This window comes from Penicillium daleae, assembly GCF_028827525.1.
Source record: "Penicillium daleae strain IBT 16125 chromosome Unknown utg000008l_segment0_segment0, whole genome shotgun sequence".
Classification (NCBI taxonomy): Eukaryota; Fungi; Ascomycota; class Eurotiomycetes; order Eurotiales; family Aspergillaceae; genus Penicillium; species Penicillium daleae.
Genome location: NW_026623156.1, coordinates 3724791 through 3738832, shown reverse-complemented (window position 1 = coordinate 3738832; position 14042 = coordinate 3724791). Strand labels below are relative to the sequence as shown.

The 14042-nt window shown below is 51.8% G+C and overlaps 2 protein-coding genes across 2 annotated transcripts; one reads left to right on the top strand and one right to left on the bottom strand.

Annotated features, from left to right (window-relative positions):
* Window positions 1-6927: 6927 nt before the first annotated feature.
* N7458_009882 (uncharacterized protein) lies at window positions 6928-8055 on the bottom strand (the record flags this gene model as incomplete). The annotated part of the gene is made up of 3 exons (XM_056913264.1): window positions 6928-6957; window positions 7015-7193; window positions 7437-8055. 3 exons carry the CDS (start codon window positions 8053-8055, stop codon window positions 6928-6930), a joined length of 828 nt encoding a protein of 275 aa, XP_056762113.1.
* Window positions 8056-11860: 3805 nt separating this feature from the next.
* N7458_009881 (camp independent regulatory protein) lies at window positions 11861-13330 on the top strand (the record flags this gene model as incomplete). Its single annotated transcript, XM_056913263.1, has 1 exon — window positions 11861-13330. The coding sequence occupies one exon, from the start codon at window positions 11861-11863 to the stop codon at window positions 13328-13330; it is 1470 nt and encodes a 489-aa protein (XP_056762112.1).
* Between the last annotated feature and the right edge of the window lie 712 nt (window positions 13331-14042).

The window sequence follows — 14042 nt, the reverse complement described above, 5'->3', positions numbered from 1 at the left end:
ACTACCTACCGCGACACTGGCATCCTTCATCCCCGCATAGCACTCCAACTCATCTTGTCACATCCTCAAGGCCCCATCCCTGCCCTACCAAGCACCAAGCGTTCCCAACCCAAGGGCCCGGGGCGAACTCAAAGCCCCCTGGAAAAAGCAATGAAAAGGAAGCATACATACTACTGTAGCCAGGACATCGCACGACAATCACCCTATAGTATACTGTACATTCCACGCTCTTCCCCAGAAATCCAACACGCGAACCCCCTCCGGCCGCGTGAATGCCCAACCCGCCAGGATGAAATTCACGCAAGGGAGTGCCGATCAAGTCGAGAACAGGGATGTATGGAGTAGATACTGCAAGACTAGCAAGAATTGGCTAAGCCTGGGACTATGTAGCTAACTACCATAGTTGACTATTTGCTCTAGTTCTTCATATTCTGCAGATAGTGACTCCTGGTTAGGTGCCTTGTCTTGGTGCGGTTAGGGCACATGGACAAGGTGACATTGTTGCATGTTGGGACTGTGGCGTATTACTTGCATTTTGTTTATCTCGCTTCTATACGAGGATAGTTCATGCAGGACTTGACAAGGCTAGTGATTGTTTCTGATAACTGGGTTTCACGGTAGGTGTGGGAAACTGAGGTGAGTATGTACTTTTTGTCTGATTGTTTGATCAAGCCTGGATACATTTTTCCTTAGGAGGAATATGCTAAATCGAAGATGCGCTGATGACTGATACCGGCGATCTGACGCTATTATTCATGCCGATAGTGCATGCTCATCAGCAGGACAGGACAGGGGGGGCTTTCGAGGATAGTCCTTCCGACCTTGCGGTTATTGTTGCCCTTTGAACGGCTTTTATCGAGTAAACCAGCCAATGGGCGGAATCAAGGGCATCTAATTCTGTGATCTTCTGTGTCATGGATTAAACACTGGTCACGAGATGCACCCCTTTGTGGGTAAGAATTTTGCAAAAAGAAATGGGCGCTTGGAGGGACAACCCCAAGCCGTCTTGCCGGTTGTCTGATCTGCTTGAACCGACTGTCGATCACAGGGATAAGTATAGGATCTACTTGACTACCTCAAATACGGAGCATGTACCGTTGTCCGGCTACAGATTGTCGTAATGGATAACAAACGTGATATCTCCTGCAAATGCGAAGTCCATCTTACGCACCGACTGGCCGTACCATCCAGTCGGATTGAAGACACGTCTGCGCTGCCTTCCGCATAATGCTCCCAATCCCGCATATACGATCCAGAGCCGAGCCGTTGGGGCGGGTGTATACTCTCCCTCCTTTGAGGGGAGCCAGGATGAGAATACGAACGGTTGAGGTGCACGGAGTATGTGGCTGGTGAACGCGGCAATGACCCACATGATGGTATTGTCTCGGAGGGAAAGAGATAATGATACCGAATAGGCTTGAACGCATTGTAGTTCACAGTTTTCGAGACATATGTGGTCTCTCCCGTCCGAGTCCAACCGCCTACTTCCCTGTTCGGCACCAGACCAAAGTGATGACAGAATACGATCTACATTCTTCGTACGACGCGAGACCAAGCGCGTGTTCCGTGCGCAGGATCTGTTGCACGAAAGTGTGTGTTGGACACGAGTCCGCGGCGTTGGGATCTGACGGAGTTGGGGCCACATGGTGCGTGGGGTTGGGTGATTCTGGGAGATGGGCCCTTTGCTTTTTTTTTTCCTTCCTTGGCTATTTTGCTTTTGGTGATAGCGGAGTACATAGTGCATAGTGCATTTTTGGGCTAGTTCCTGGGTACAAGCAGGAGCGAGACCTGATGATCTCCTCCGTGTCGAGGAAAGGGTATTTCGTAACTACCCACTTGTTGGGAAGTATGGACGGGCTTCGATCAAGGTGTGAGACGATGCCCGCTTAGCTAGCTATATTCAGTAGGTACCTCGTACTCCAGCTTGTGGGCTGTCAGCTTAGCCAAGCTAGCTAGCTGCCGAACTAGCTATGACTGGAGCGTCATCATTAACCAACTAGGGGAATATAGTTTACGCTTTTGCGAATTACACTTTACAGTTTAACACGAAGGTTCCGAAGGAGTGGTTCGCGCTTGAGTTTAGGGAAGCAATGCAGTTGAACAATGAATGCTGTACTTAGTACTGTAGGAGTGTATGCACATCAATGCATAGGCGACGACTGAAGAGAGACAGTAAAAAGTACATCCCTTTGAAGATCAGGACTGCCTTTCAATAATAATTATACCATGGACAGTCAAGCCTCGATCGGTTGCCATCCAAAGAAAAACCACTTAGGACCATGTGTCTCATTTGTCGTGACGATCCCAATTCCACAGTACACCTGAAGCTGGAGATCCCGAAGTCAAGCAATCGCCGATAGAAGTCCAAAATCCAAAAACTAAAACCCTAAACCGCCCAGGGCCCCAGTCCCCCGCCCTTAAATGTTTATATGTACATGTCATGATGGCCGCACCTCTCATCAAATCTACTGCACACTCATCGGAGGCTTGGAGCAGTATCTAGCACTTAGTAACGCATAGGGAAATATAATTACGCCCTTCCTATATCGCTCTAGGCAGATCCCAAACCAGCTACGCAGCCTCCTCAACAATAATCATCCCTGAGTGGCTTGCTAATACCGAGAATGGAATAATTAGACGATCGCAATGAATAATCATGATTTCGGACCCCCCTTCGATCGCGCATGCATGGGACCAGATGGCCTTAGTGGGGAGAAAAGGCGAGGGTCAGTGCCACGACAGATTTGATACGCAAGGCTTGTCCAAGGTTGGTTCTAGCTGATCTATCTGGATATTGGCCGAGCTGCTAGCACCGTACTATGCAGTACTATCACTACTTTTGGACATAGTGCGGCGCGATTGACAAGTTGCTTGACTACTGACAATAGCGAGCTGTCCTTGGGGATTGGCAGTACTCGATACGATGTGCTTCAAAGTCTGTTGTACTCCGTGCAGGCTCACCAAGTCCTGATAATCAAGGTCATGGAGCTATGTTCCATGTAAACTGGGTCCATCGGTCAAGCTGGTCAAACTAACCCGCTAGTCTAGCCGTCGGGAGTTAAAAGTGCGAACGCGCAGGCCAAGCAGAAAGCCAAGCCCCTTAGGCCCTTTCTCGGAGCCGACGAATGAGCAACGCGGGTCTGGTATCGACGCTATTTCTTAAATTAAATGATTTTTCTTTCCATATTTTTCTTCGCTCCGATCTACCCTTTTCTTCAGTGCTGCCGCTTCAGACCGTGCTTCTGCAATCATTATTTTCACATGTCAATTTTTCTTCGATATACCAGCCGTTGCGGATTTTATTTCTCTGCCCCTGATCCTCTTCGCTATTTGGTTGGGCCCTGGTTCATGCACGCGATTCCTAGAATAGGCAACACCGGGGCGGTGGAGAATAGGAGATGTTTGAATGGGAATTGAGAGCGTGGAATTGGTAGGTAAAGTGGGGATAACGGTATTGTATGCCGGAGCTCTATGGGATGGAGTTTATACAGTAGCTTGATAACTCAATTTTTATCGACCTGGACAAAGGGCTATAAGGATACTCGGATGATACGCTACCACTTGCCAGAAAAGATATCAAGCACGAGTCCACGACCTTCGTAAGGCAGCGGCCCCAACCTCGTCCTGGACTCAATACCCGCAAACTGCGCTCATAGCGTTCGGTGGCAGAACCCGGATCGTCAAGAAACCTCTCATCCACAGCCACCAGAATATGCAGTACTCCGTACGAATCACGGACGACGGTTGAACAGGGAAGGAACAAGGAACGGAGTCTACAGCAGAGTAGGAAAACGGCGCCGCGCTAAACATCCTGCAGCGCGGCGGGCAAACAGACAAGGGCCAATGCAGCAGGAAACAGAAGCCAGACTTTGAAAGCACACATGGCTAAGGCTAACCAGACTAGCGACCCAGATGGCAAGTGCAGCTGGCGTGTCCGGCACAAACAGGCGAAGATCATCGCAGGCCCTGTCCGGGCGTGCGGGATTTCTGCTTAGACGCTAGAACTTAAAGGGATAGTGTGAGCCAGGACGGGCCCAGCGCCACCGGGCACCAGAGCTTGGGCTTGCGAAGGGGGGTGCGCCCGTTGAGTAGGCTAGCGTGTTAGTGTGTTAGCGGTAGTTGTGGGTTGCTGGTTCTTGGGGCTGGGGGATGGGTTGGTTAGTGGCTTTTTTTTTGTCTTGGCTTGTCTTTTGCACAATAATGTTAGTATTATTACTACAGTGCACCGCATTGTACTCCGCAGTAGTAATAAAGTATGTCAATCGAAATGAGCACGGTCCGATCTCATCTACTATACTCTGAAGCTCCTGTTCGAGATTGATACCAGGAAACGTGGTTTCATTTCGCATCAAGATTATTTCGACCCTATCGGAAGGATGAGGAAGGTCATCACTGTGGGTGTACCGGTTGCGGTTTAGTCGATACGAAAAGATCGCCTTGGGGAGCTCCACGCGACCGGGCTGATAAGGAGGGGATGATCTCGGATTTTCAACTTTGGCAAGACAGAGACCAAAAAATTACAATGGAGTCACTCCGGCGTACTAACTATCTGTGGATAGATACTGTCAATAATACGGAGTACATGTATGCTGTCTTTGTTTGGCATGTGTACGCGGCTCGCAGGATATAACCTGAATCTTTCGGCATTCCGGTCGATCCTGCATTTTGTACTCCGTACTTCGTACCGTGAGATCGATGATAGCATGGTTAGTTTGTACCCTTCATACATTCTCGATACTCCTTGGAGCACCTAGGCTCCTGTACTCCGTCAAACTAGGTTATACTGTCATTCCAGCTCAAGATTCGCCCATTCACCTCCGGCACTCCAAGTCAAGATTTTTGTGCCCCCCCTCCCCTCCGGACAAAGTACAAGAGGCAACGGGATACTATTTCCTGTCTCGCGTCTGTGCAGATGGCTGTGGCCCGGGGGTCTGGTACGGCGGTGCACTGTCCGTGGCAGTGGGTTCCCTAGTGCGGGCGAATGGCAATGGGAGATCGACCGCCCTAACTAACTACTTCTTGAATGCGTTAGATTAGTGAGTTAATTCTGTATTGTCCATATGGAGTACTCCGTACATACTGGAGAGGCGAGACTGGGAGTCGAATCTGGGACTACTCAACCACCCAAGTTCCAACCGCATCCAGAACGATACATTAGAGCTGCCATCCAGCAATAGAATTGGCCACTTCAAGTCACCAAGCCCCCCAAGTCTCCTATCTACCGCCACAATTCGATTCCAGCATTTTGAACATATACTCACGCCCTGATTCGCCCGTCCAGCCGGTGAAAAGGTGGGAGGAAAGGGTGGGTCTTATCTGAGATTGGCGCGCAACGTAAAAAAAGAAAGCGAAGGTCTGCGGCGCGATGAGGCGCAAGACAAACCAATGCCCGATTGTGGTAGAGCCACAAGTCCTCCCCAATCCTCAACCCTCAAATTTCAATCGCCCAGCCCGCCTCCTGCCTGTGATATTCCATGGCTCAGGGCTGGTGATAGGCCGCGTATGATGTTTCTGTCGGTGTGGGGGAGACGCCACTTTTTCAGCTCCTTGCTACAGGACTCCGTACTGTTCGTTCGTAGGTCTAGCCTCTTATTTTGGGACGAGCTCTGCGGTTCCTATAGGGTACCATATTCTGGAGTCGTCGTCGTCGTGATCTCCATCCTTCGTGGACGACTCCGTAAGTCCGGAGTAGTGCTTATTTGGTTGGTAGTTTGGGCTCATCGGGCGCAGCTGCGTCGTATGCTCTTTTCTCTGTTTCCCCGCTGGGCGCGCTTAGAATGGACCATCGCTGGTCAGACTGATGGGACGGGACGAGGGATGTGCTTTGTTATCCACTACGCTAACTTGTGAAGCTACCAAGGACAGAACCAAATTAGTGTTTGTTGGTTATTCTTGTATTACGGTTCGTCTGTGGGGTGTTCCGCAAGGAACTTGCAATGCAACTCGGGGCCTCGAGGAGGACCAGGCTTGATCTTTCTTTGAACACACCAGTACGAAGGATGGATGATATTGTGGCAGACAATGGGGGTATCAAGGCAGAGCCTATAGATAGTACTGAGCTGGTAGTGATTAAACGCTCACCTACTAATAACTCGCCATCTTGCCAGCCACCTCCAGTTTGTACAGTCTGGCCACGATCCAATCTTTGGGTCGTCAAGCCAGCACTGTGCGAGGAGGTCTCGGGCTCGGGGCATATATCTGACAGATCACACATTTCTGCGAAATCGGGCATTTCCTCACTAAACACCCCGATGAATTAGTGGCTGGTGGCTGGTGCCTGGTGAATGAACACCACCAGGTGAATAGACAGACAAAGAAAAGAAACAAAGACACTCTCCCCTCGACAGTGACATCTGTCATGGACTCGATGGGCGCCAATTGAGTTTCAACAAGCGTGCGCCAATTGCGATCGTCTCCTGTTCGCCCACTCTTGCGGGATCTGCCAACCATCGGCAATTCAAAGTTAGAATGTATACGGAGTACGGGTACACTCCTCCAAAGTTAATCGACTGTTGATTATCTTTGGATTTACCTCATCCTCCATGTGAAGGGAACAGGGCAGACCTGGAACCCACATGCCGGAAGACTGTAATCCGGCAGGCCAGAAACTGTGAGGCAGTGCGACTGCATGCAAGAGGCTCAACGGAGTTTTTCAAGCCCACGAGGTACCTGCCGATCGTTGTATAAGAAAAATGGGGGCCAGGATGGGCCAAACTACGGAATTCCGTCGGTCCGCGAGTGCAAAATCAGACAAGCAGGGCCTGAAGATCAACGCTCGCAGTGGCAAGTCTCCAAGCCAGCCGCGGGAATATTAGGATCATAATTGCCCAGCGCATCCACAGAACTGGCCTATGAAAGTTGTTGTAAATGGAGTACAAAGTACATCCTGAATAATTTGTATGAGGTCGTGTGTGACCGCACTGAAGATCACACTCTGGTCAACTCGGGCGCACCCCCCTGGTAGCATTAGTGTTGAGATTTCCTAATGTCCAGTGTGGCAGTCTGGCAGTCTACCAGCATGGTCTGGATCTGCTGAGGATCTCCCGCGAAAGTTTGACCCAGGATCCCATGAAGCCCCCGGTCCAGGTACGGGCCCCTCTTGCCCCTCTGTCCGTCAACCCAGCTGCCGCGCCCAGCACTTGGGGGGCGATTGGGGGGGCCGGTGAGCCGGTTGTTAATTAGCTTGTTAGCGGCTGGGCAAATGGGTTCAGCAGCGGCAAAGGGCCCCTTAAGGGGGAGAAAAAACCTTACGACGGGTATGTTAGTGCGGCGCAGGTCTGTCAAGTTGTCAACTGGTTGTGCACATCCGTCCCTGCTGATTGGTGACCGAGGGAAGGGGGAAAGCAAAGAGCATTATTCATCCTGACGGGGGAGTCCAGCAAATCCCCATCCATCTGGCCTGAGGGGGATTTTTGCGCCCCTCCTGCCTGTCTTACCAGTGGTGTGCCGTGTACGAAGAAAGGTCAACGCCTGCGAGGGCCAAGCCACAGGCACCAAACCACTATCGTTCCCGAGCGGAGACAGCAGGGAGCCCATCTGGAGAGGAAGTGGGGAGGGACCACAGGCTTGCTCTTGGGCACTTGTGGGAGCCAACGAGGAAGCGGTTGGCACGCGCTCAGTCCTCCTGGCATTCCCTGGGGGATGGGGGTGCTGACGACGTAGAGCCAGAGAGTTGGGAAAGCGGGAGTAGGGGGCAAGCCCTGTGTCCTTCATGACAGAGAGAAAAAGGTGTCTCCGCGACGCGAAGGAGAGACAAGAGATGGGAAAGAGAACTTGGGAAGTGGTGGCACGGTTAACCATCCCCAGGTGGGTTAGGATGATTTTCTCATCGACAGAGACGCAGCTCAGACTCTCAGCAGGGGACTCCAGTGGTCTCCACCCAACTTCAAGCGCAGGCTCAGGCCCCTCAGATCTGGCTCTGACGTGCGGTTGGTGATCCTCGTCGCGCTTTTCGCCCCATCGTCCGCGCCCATTTTCAATAGTCTCGCCGCGTGCACTGGCCAGGTGCCTTCTCTCCTCACGGCTCGCGCCCTCTCTCACACTCGGTCCTCTCATCTTCTCTCTGAAGGTCGTGTGGTTCCACGATGGGTGGGTGGATGGTTATTGGTCTGTACTCAAGTCTGGACCCTCCTCCACCGTGTTCGGGACCCTCTCTGCGCCTGGACCGTTAGGAAGCGGACAGTGAGGGGGAGGGGGAGAACGCTAACAGGCCAGCATAGACCCCGGAGAGATGGTTTTTCCCTCGATCGCAGAGGGATGAGGGGGATGGGCGGTTCTCGATCGGACCCTGCTGGCACTAAAATTTCCCTGGCACGACGGATGGATCCATGGTTGACGTGGATTGACGTTGGTCGATGCTGGTTGGCCGGCCGGCTGGCTGGCTTGGGTTGAGGGGGTGAAGAAGAAGCGCAGAAGAAAGCAGGAGTGGAGAACTGGTCCCCCTTGAACAGTTGAACAAACTAGTGAGCTGACTCTAACCCCCGACTCTTCCCATCATCTTAATTCTATTAATCTTATTCTTAAATCAAGATTTTTTTTTTCTTGGTTTGGCTATATTTGTTATTTTCGTTCTCGTATGCTTTTATACTATTGAAACTGCATAGTATGTTCGAGATGGACTATGAAGGGATCACGGGATCACTGAATCACGGGATCACTGCGTAAATCTCTCCATTTCCAGACACAAACACCTCGGGAGTTGTCTCAATCTCCTCGTCAATTTGGTACTCTCCGTTGACGGGGGATGACGGAGTATAGTGACCCTCCGAGACTCGAATAGGTCGGGCCAATCAGCCCGGCGGGCTCCACCGGCGATCGTCCATGGCACGGGGTTTGCTCGATGATGATTGCATTCCTAGGGACCAGAAGATATGTACGGAGTACAGAGTACGGGATTATTATTATAATAGAAACCTCTAGTGGTGAGCCATCTCTGGGCCATACTGTACTAACTTCCTGGCCCCGTCATACCCATACAGACTATGTACATAGACCCGGCAACAAACTCAATTTCGAGCCCCCCTCCAAGTACCTTAAACCACGGAGTATATTCTTAGTAGACTCCTGTTATAGTTATACTCAGCAAGTATTGTACTCCGTATAGACCGACGGGACTAGGCGGAAACGGTACCTGCTTCTTAATGAAGTATCCCGTGTATGATTTTCTATTTTTGATCACGATTTTTTTTTATTTTTTTTTCTATTCGAGACTTTTCGTTCTCGGTCAGGGTTGGTGAAATCATCCACTGGCAGCCATGTTTCATCTGTCCAGTTGAGCTCGAGGGACCTCCCGTATTTCTCCGCTTGTCCCGACCAGTCACGACTCCTCGTCAATTTTTTCTGATTGCACATTAAAATAAATTCTTTTTTCTTTTTCTTTTCTTTTCCTGTCTCATTTCTTGCGAAATTCCTGCTGCCTATCCCTACCCATTTCGATTCTAAACCAGAATCATCCCCCCCCCCTTTCCTAACCATCATGTACAGAGTCGTCATGCCAAAGTCTAATCAAACATATCTCCATCTTCTAGAAGGGAGGAAGAAACTCTGCACCTTGTTAGACCTAGTTTGGAACTCCTAGCTAACTAACTAGAGAGTGAATTACTTACTCGATATATACCGTTTACCATGTCTGGCCTGGAGCAGAGAAGAAGCCCCCCGCGCCCGAGGTCCCGAGTAGTCTCTCCCCAGCCAGTGATCGTTGCATGTCATATTTCTTTTTTTTTTCTGATTATTAATTCCATCTCTTTCCCTCTTTCCCCCCGTCTTCCACCTCCACCACTGCACCAGACTTGATAGGCAGAGGTCACAACTTTGTACAACTTCCCCTCCGATCCTTTCCATCCTGCAGCCCGCCTCTATCTCTCTCCCTCTCTCTCTCTCTTCTTTCTCTCGGCCGTTCATTCTTTTCGCTCTTTTTCATTTTCAATTTTTTTTTTTCCATTTCTCATCTCTTCCTTTTTTTTTTCTCGCTTACAATCTACAGGACTATGTATATCTCTGAATTCATTCCTTCTTTCTTATTTGCCTACTGTTCGCCCCCGCAGCGTCCCACCAACTTTTAGTCGTCCTATCAACTCGTCGACCCTGTTCCGTTTTAGTCTTTTAGCATTTAGGATTAACATTAACCATTAGCCTCCCGGTGCCTCGCGCTGGCCCCGTCCAACCACCAGCAGTGAATCCCTCGACTCCCAGATTTCTCCCCTTCTGCTACCATCCCACCGGTGACCAACTGGCGATCGTCCTCTTCTGGCCTTTCTGCACGTCTGCACTGCTCCCCTCGCCACTCGCTCGCTCTCGGCTTTGGGGTCTCTTTTCCATAGTCCTCCTCCTCCGATAACAAGCCACTCATTTATTGACGAATGGCGTCTGAAATGGGTAATGCGCCCCTCCTTTCCATTGGGCTGATTGTGGTGCTCGGATTATCATTGCCCTCTTTTTTCCTTGTCCCAAGGATCGTATACTCCCGTTCTGCGTTAGTCTGGTTGATATTTCCGCCCGCTCTAACTTGCTTCCCCTGTTTCTAACGGCCGACCTGCCTGCATGATGCCTGGGAGAGTTCTACAGAGTCCAACTACAGGAATCGTATTATGTGATATGAGTATCATGGCTAGTAGTGACTATTACAGTGCTACGGATTACACCACTACAGTACAGTACAATACTAGATGATAATCACAACAAATCAAAACTCATTCGAATCATGGATTTCGTGTTCTTTTCTTCGTATTAGTATTCGATTCTCGTCATCCTCGTGATATTGGGGCGTCTGGTGCAGATATCGTCGAAGTGCTCTCTTCATCGTTTCCCTCTTCCCGTGATCTGCTCCAGTCCAACTCCAACCTTGTTCCCACTACGCGCCTCTCTCTCCCCCTGCCGCTTCTCTCTTCTTCTCATCTCACACTTCCTCTTCTCTCTTTCTCTCTCTCTCTCGCTCTCTCGCTCTCTCATCCCAAAAGGGCCCTTTCTATTCCCCCCTCGTCCACTTCCTTCTTCCTCTTCTTCCTTCTCCTCCCCTCTTCAATCCCCCCCTAATTCCCTTTTGGATGCGCCACCACATCACTCACTTCCTCTCGTCCTCTCCATCCTAGCCTGATCAACCAACCACAACCACGGTCTAGTGGATCCGCAACCGAGACTAGAGTCCAACTGGACCCTCCCACAAACTCGAAAAGCTTGGGAATTGCCGCACCGAGGGATCCGTGGAACCGCGCCCCAGTCGATCCCCAATCTGCTTTGCCTGAGATCGGTGCAACCTGTTGACTCGCTGACTCTCGACGGTCCGTGCTGGAGAGGCGATCCCTGGAATTCACACCAGGCCGAGGAGGGGTTAACTCAAAACCACACCATCCGCCTCGCCCATTCTCCATACCCTGGTCGATCTCTTAGCTTATTTTTATTCTCCCTTTCCCAATCCCACCCCCTCTTGGTGATCTGCCTTGCTATCATAATCCGGGGTACCTGGCATCAAGAATCGCGAATCGCCAGAGGGAGTACTCACCACTCACAACTCGAGGAGGGTCCTGTCTATTACCAACCCACGTCGTCGCTCCTACTCCCCAAGACGCACAGCCTCAACACTTAAACCAGCTCCCACGATTCGGCCAGTCCACGACCAAAACGCGACAAAATCCCTCCCGTGATTCAACCTAATCACCACGACCTCCACGACATTCCCACACACCACACCCTCGACACTAACTTCCCCCCCCCCCAATTCTGACGCGCTCACGGAGATCTTCCACTTTCCATCCCTCTTAAGCTCCCACCACCACCAGTCTCCTTCTTCTATTACTACTCCTCTGCCTCTTTTCTTTCCCGTTCCTCCCCGTTTCCTCTCACACCCCCCCGTCCCCTCCCCATCATGGTGAACGGGACCGCGGCGGTGCTGGAGCCCACATTCACGGGGTATGTGGCTACCACGCAAGATGCGCTGATTTTGTTCGAGGCCTGCTTGACAGGTGTCTTGCACCATGTCCCCCGCCGACCCCATGATCGCGAACGAAGCCACTTGGTGCGCAGTGGCAGCGTCTTCATCTACGAGGAGAACTCTTCAGGCATCAAGCGCTGGACCGACGGTGTCACCTGGTCCCCCAGTCGCATCCTCGGCAACTTCCTGGTCTATCGCGAACTTGAGAAACCCTTCCCCCCTGGGGAAAAGAAGCGCGCGATGAAAAAGGCCAACCGACGACCTGTCCCTGCCACCAGACCTGGCGAGCCCTACCCACGACACGACAGCAACGGCTCCGGTTACTCCCCCACATCACCACCAGGACCGTTTGGCGACAACCGAGCACCACACCAGTCTGAGGTGGAGCGGGCATTGGTGGGGTCGCTGGTTGACTCGTACGGCTTCAAGGACTCGGGCTTGGTCAAGAAGACCATGAGCGTCACCGTCATGGGCATCACGCACCACCTCGTCTCATACTATAGCGTGGAGGACGTGATGCGCGGTGTACTCAACCCACCATCCATGGTCGAATCCCTGCGCTACATTCGGCCGCGAGTTGAACTCACCCAAAAACAAAGCTTCCGTGCCCCGATCGACGACCTGGAGACCAGCGCGATGGAGAATCCCCACGACCCCTCACACGCCGCTCTGTACGGCTACCGGCCCCAGCAGATGATGGCCCCGCCCGGCGCCTATAGCATGCCCAATCCCTCTGCCGACTTCTACATGCACGCCGGCCCCTATGCCGCTACCCATGCCCCGCAACAACCAGGCCCCATCACAGGCTATTCGATGGCGGGCTCCATGCCTGGCCAGTCCGCGCCAAACCCATATCTTCCCTCTCCTTCGGCGGTGGCCGCAAACTCTGCCGCCATGGGTCCTAAACCTGAAGACTATCACGCGTTCCGTGCAGGGCCCTACGGCGGCAGCATGGACAGCGTCAGCCATAGCTCGCTATCTTCCAGCATCCCAGGCATGAACACGGCGATTCCATCTTCATTCAGCGACCGTAACCGCTCCGCCTCCGACCACAGTCCCTCCGCTTACCGCAACTCATCCATTTCTTCGCGCAGCGTTGCGACCGACGCGACCTCGCCGATGGATCCATCAACACCTGGGACTTACTCGCGCAGCAGTTTCAGTCTCTCCAGCCAGCTGGAAGCTAGCAACCCCAACACACCCATTGAAAGCCGCGGTATGGGCCCACTGGATCATCATAACGTGCCGCGACGCGACTCGAACCCCGTGCATCCATCCTACTATGCCCCCGACCGCAGCCAGTATTACGTGAATGCGGCGACTCCGGTAAATCACCCCCACTACGCAGCCGCGCAGCCACTATCAACGTGGACGACAACGGCGCCCGCACAACCGCAAATCTAATGTGGCATCCGGCGGGTCAACTACGGGGATGACCAAATCTCCCCTACGTCGTGTGATATCAATCTGTCTTGTCTACTTGAAACGGGGAATAAAAACTTGCACTGGTGGTCCTGGTGTTAGGCTTGGGCTTAGGATTATTTTGTTTGTGCGATTCGCTTGGGTCTGGGCCTTGTCTTGAGTCTCGTCTGGTTATCTGAGATGATGGAGTCGGTTTCATCGCCTTGGTCATCACTGTCAGCACCAGATCCAACTGTTTTGGGATCGGGCTTTTTGGATTATCCTTCTTCTGTCTGTTTTTCTGCTTTGGAGCGCGAGGAGTCGGACGGCTTTTTGTATGCTTGGAACCTCGCTCTTGTCCTTTTTTTCTCTTATCTTTTCTATCGCTTTCTTATGTCTCGGGAGGTCTTTTTGCTTTTCTTGGCGATAGACTCTGTTCTGGCTCTTGAAGGGCGCGCAGGATTGCTTGCTACGCTGTGCGTGACATGAAATGCCTGTCGATACAGTGCAGGATGGCAGGGATTATGCGGGCGCGAAGGTTCATATCTCCAGCCCTACAGGTGCGCACAAAGGGGCAACGCCAGATGGCTTTATGCCCCCTGGCTCTCCAAGTCCACAGGTTTATTTGGAGATTTGGATTTTGGATTTACTCTCATCAGCACAGAGATTGACTTTTCGCACCGTCCCTTGTCCACGCGATGTACTCATGATGTCT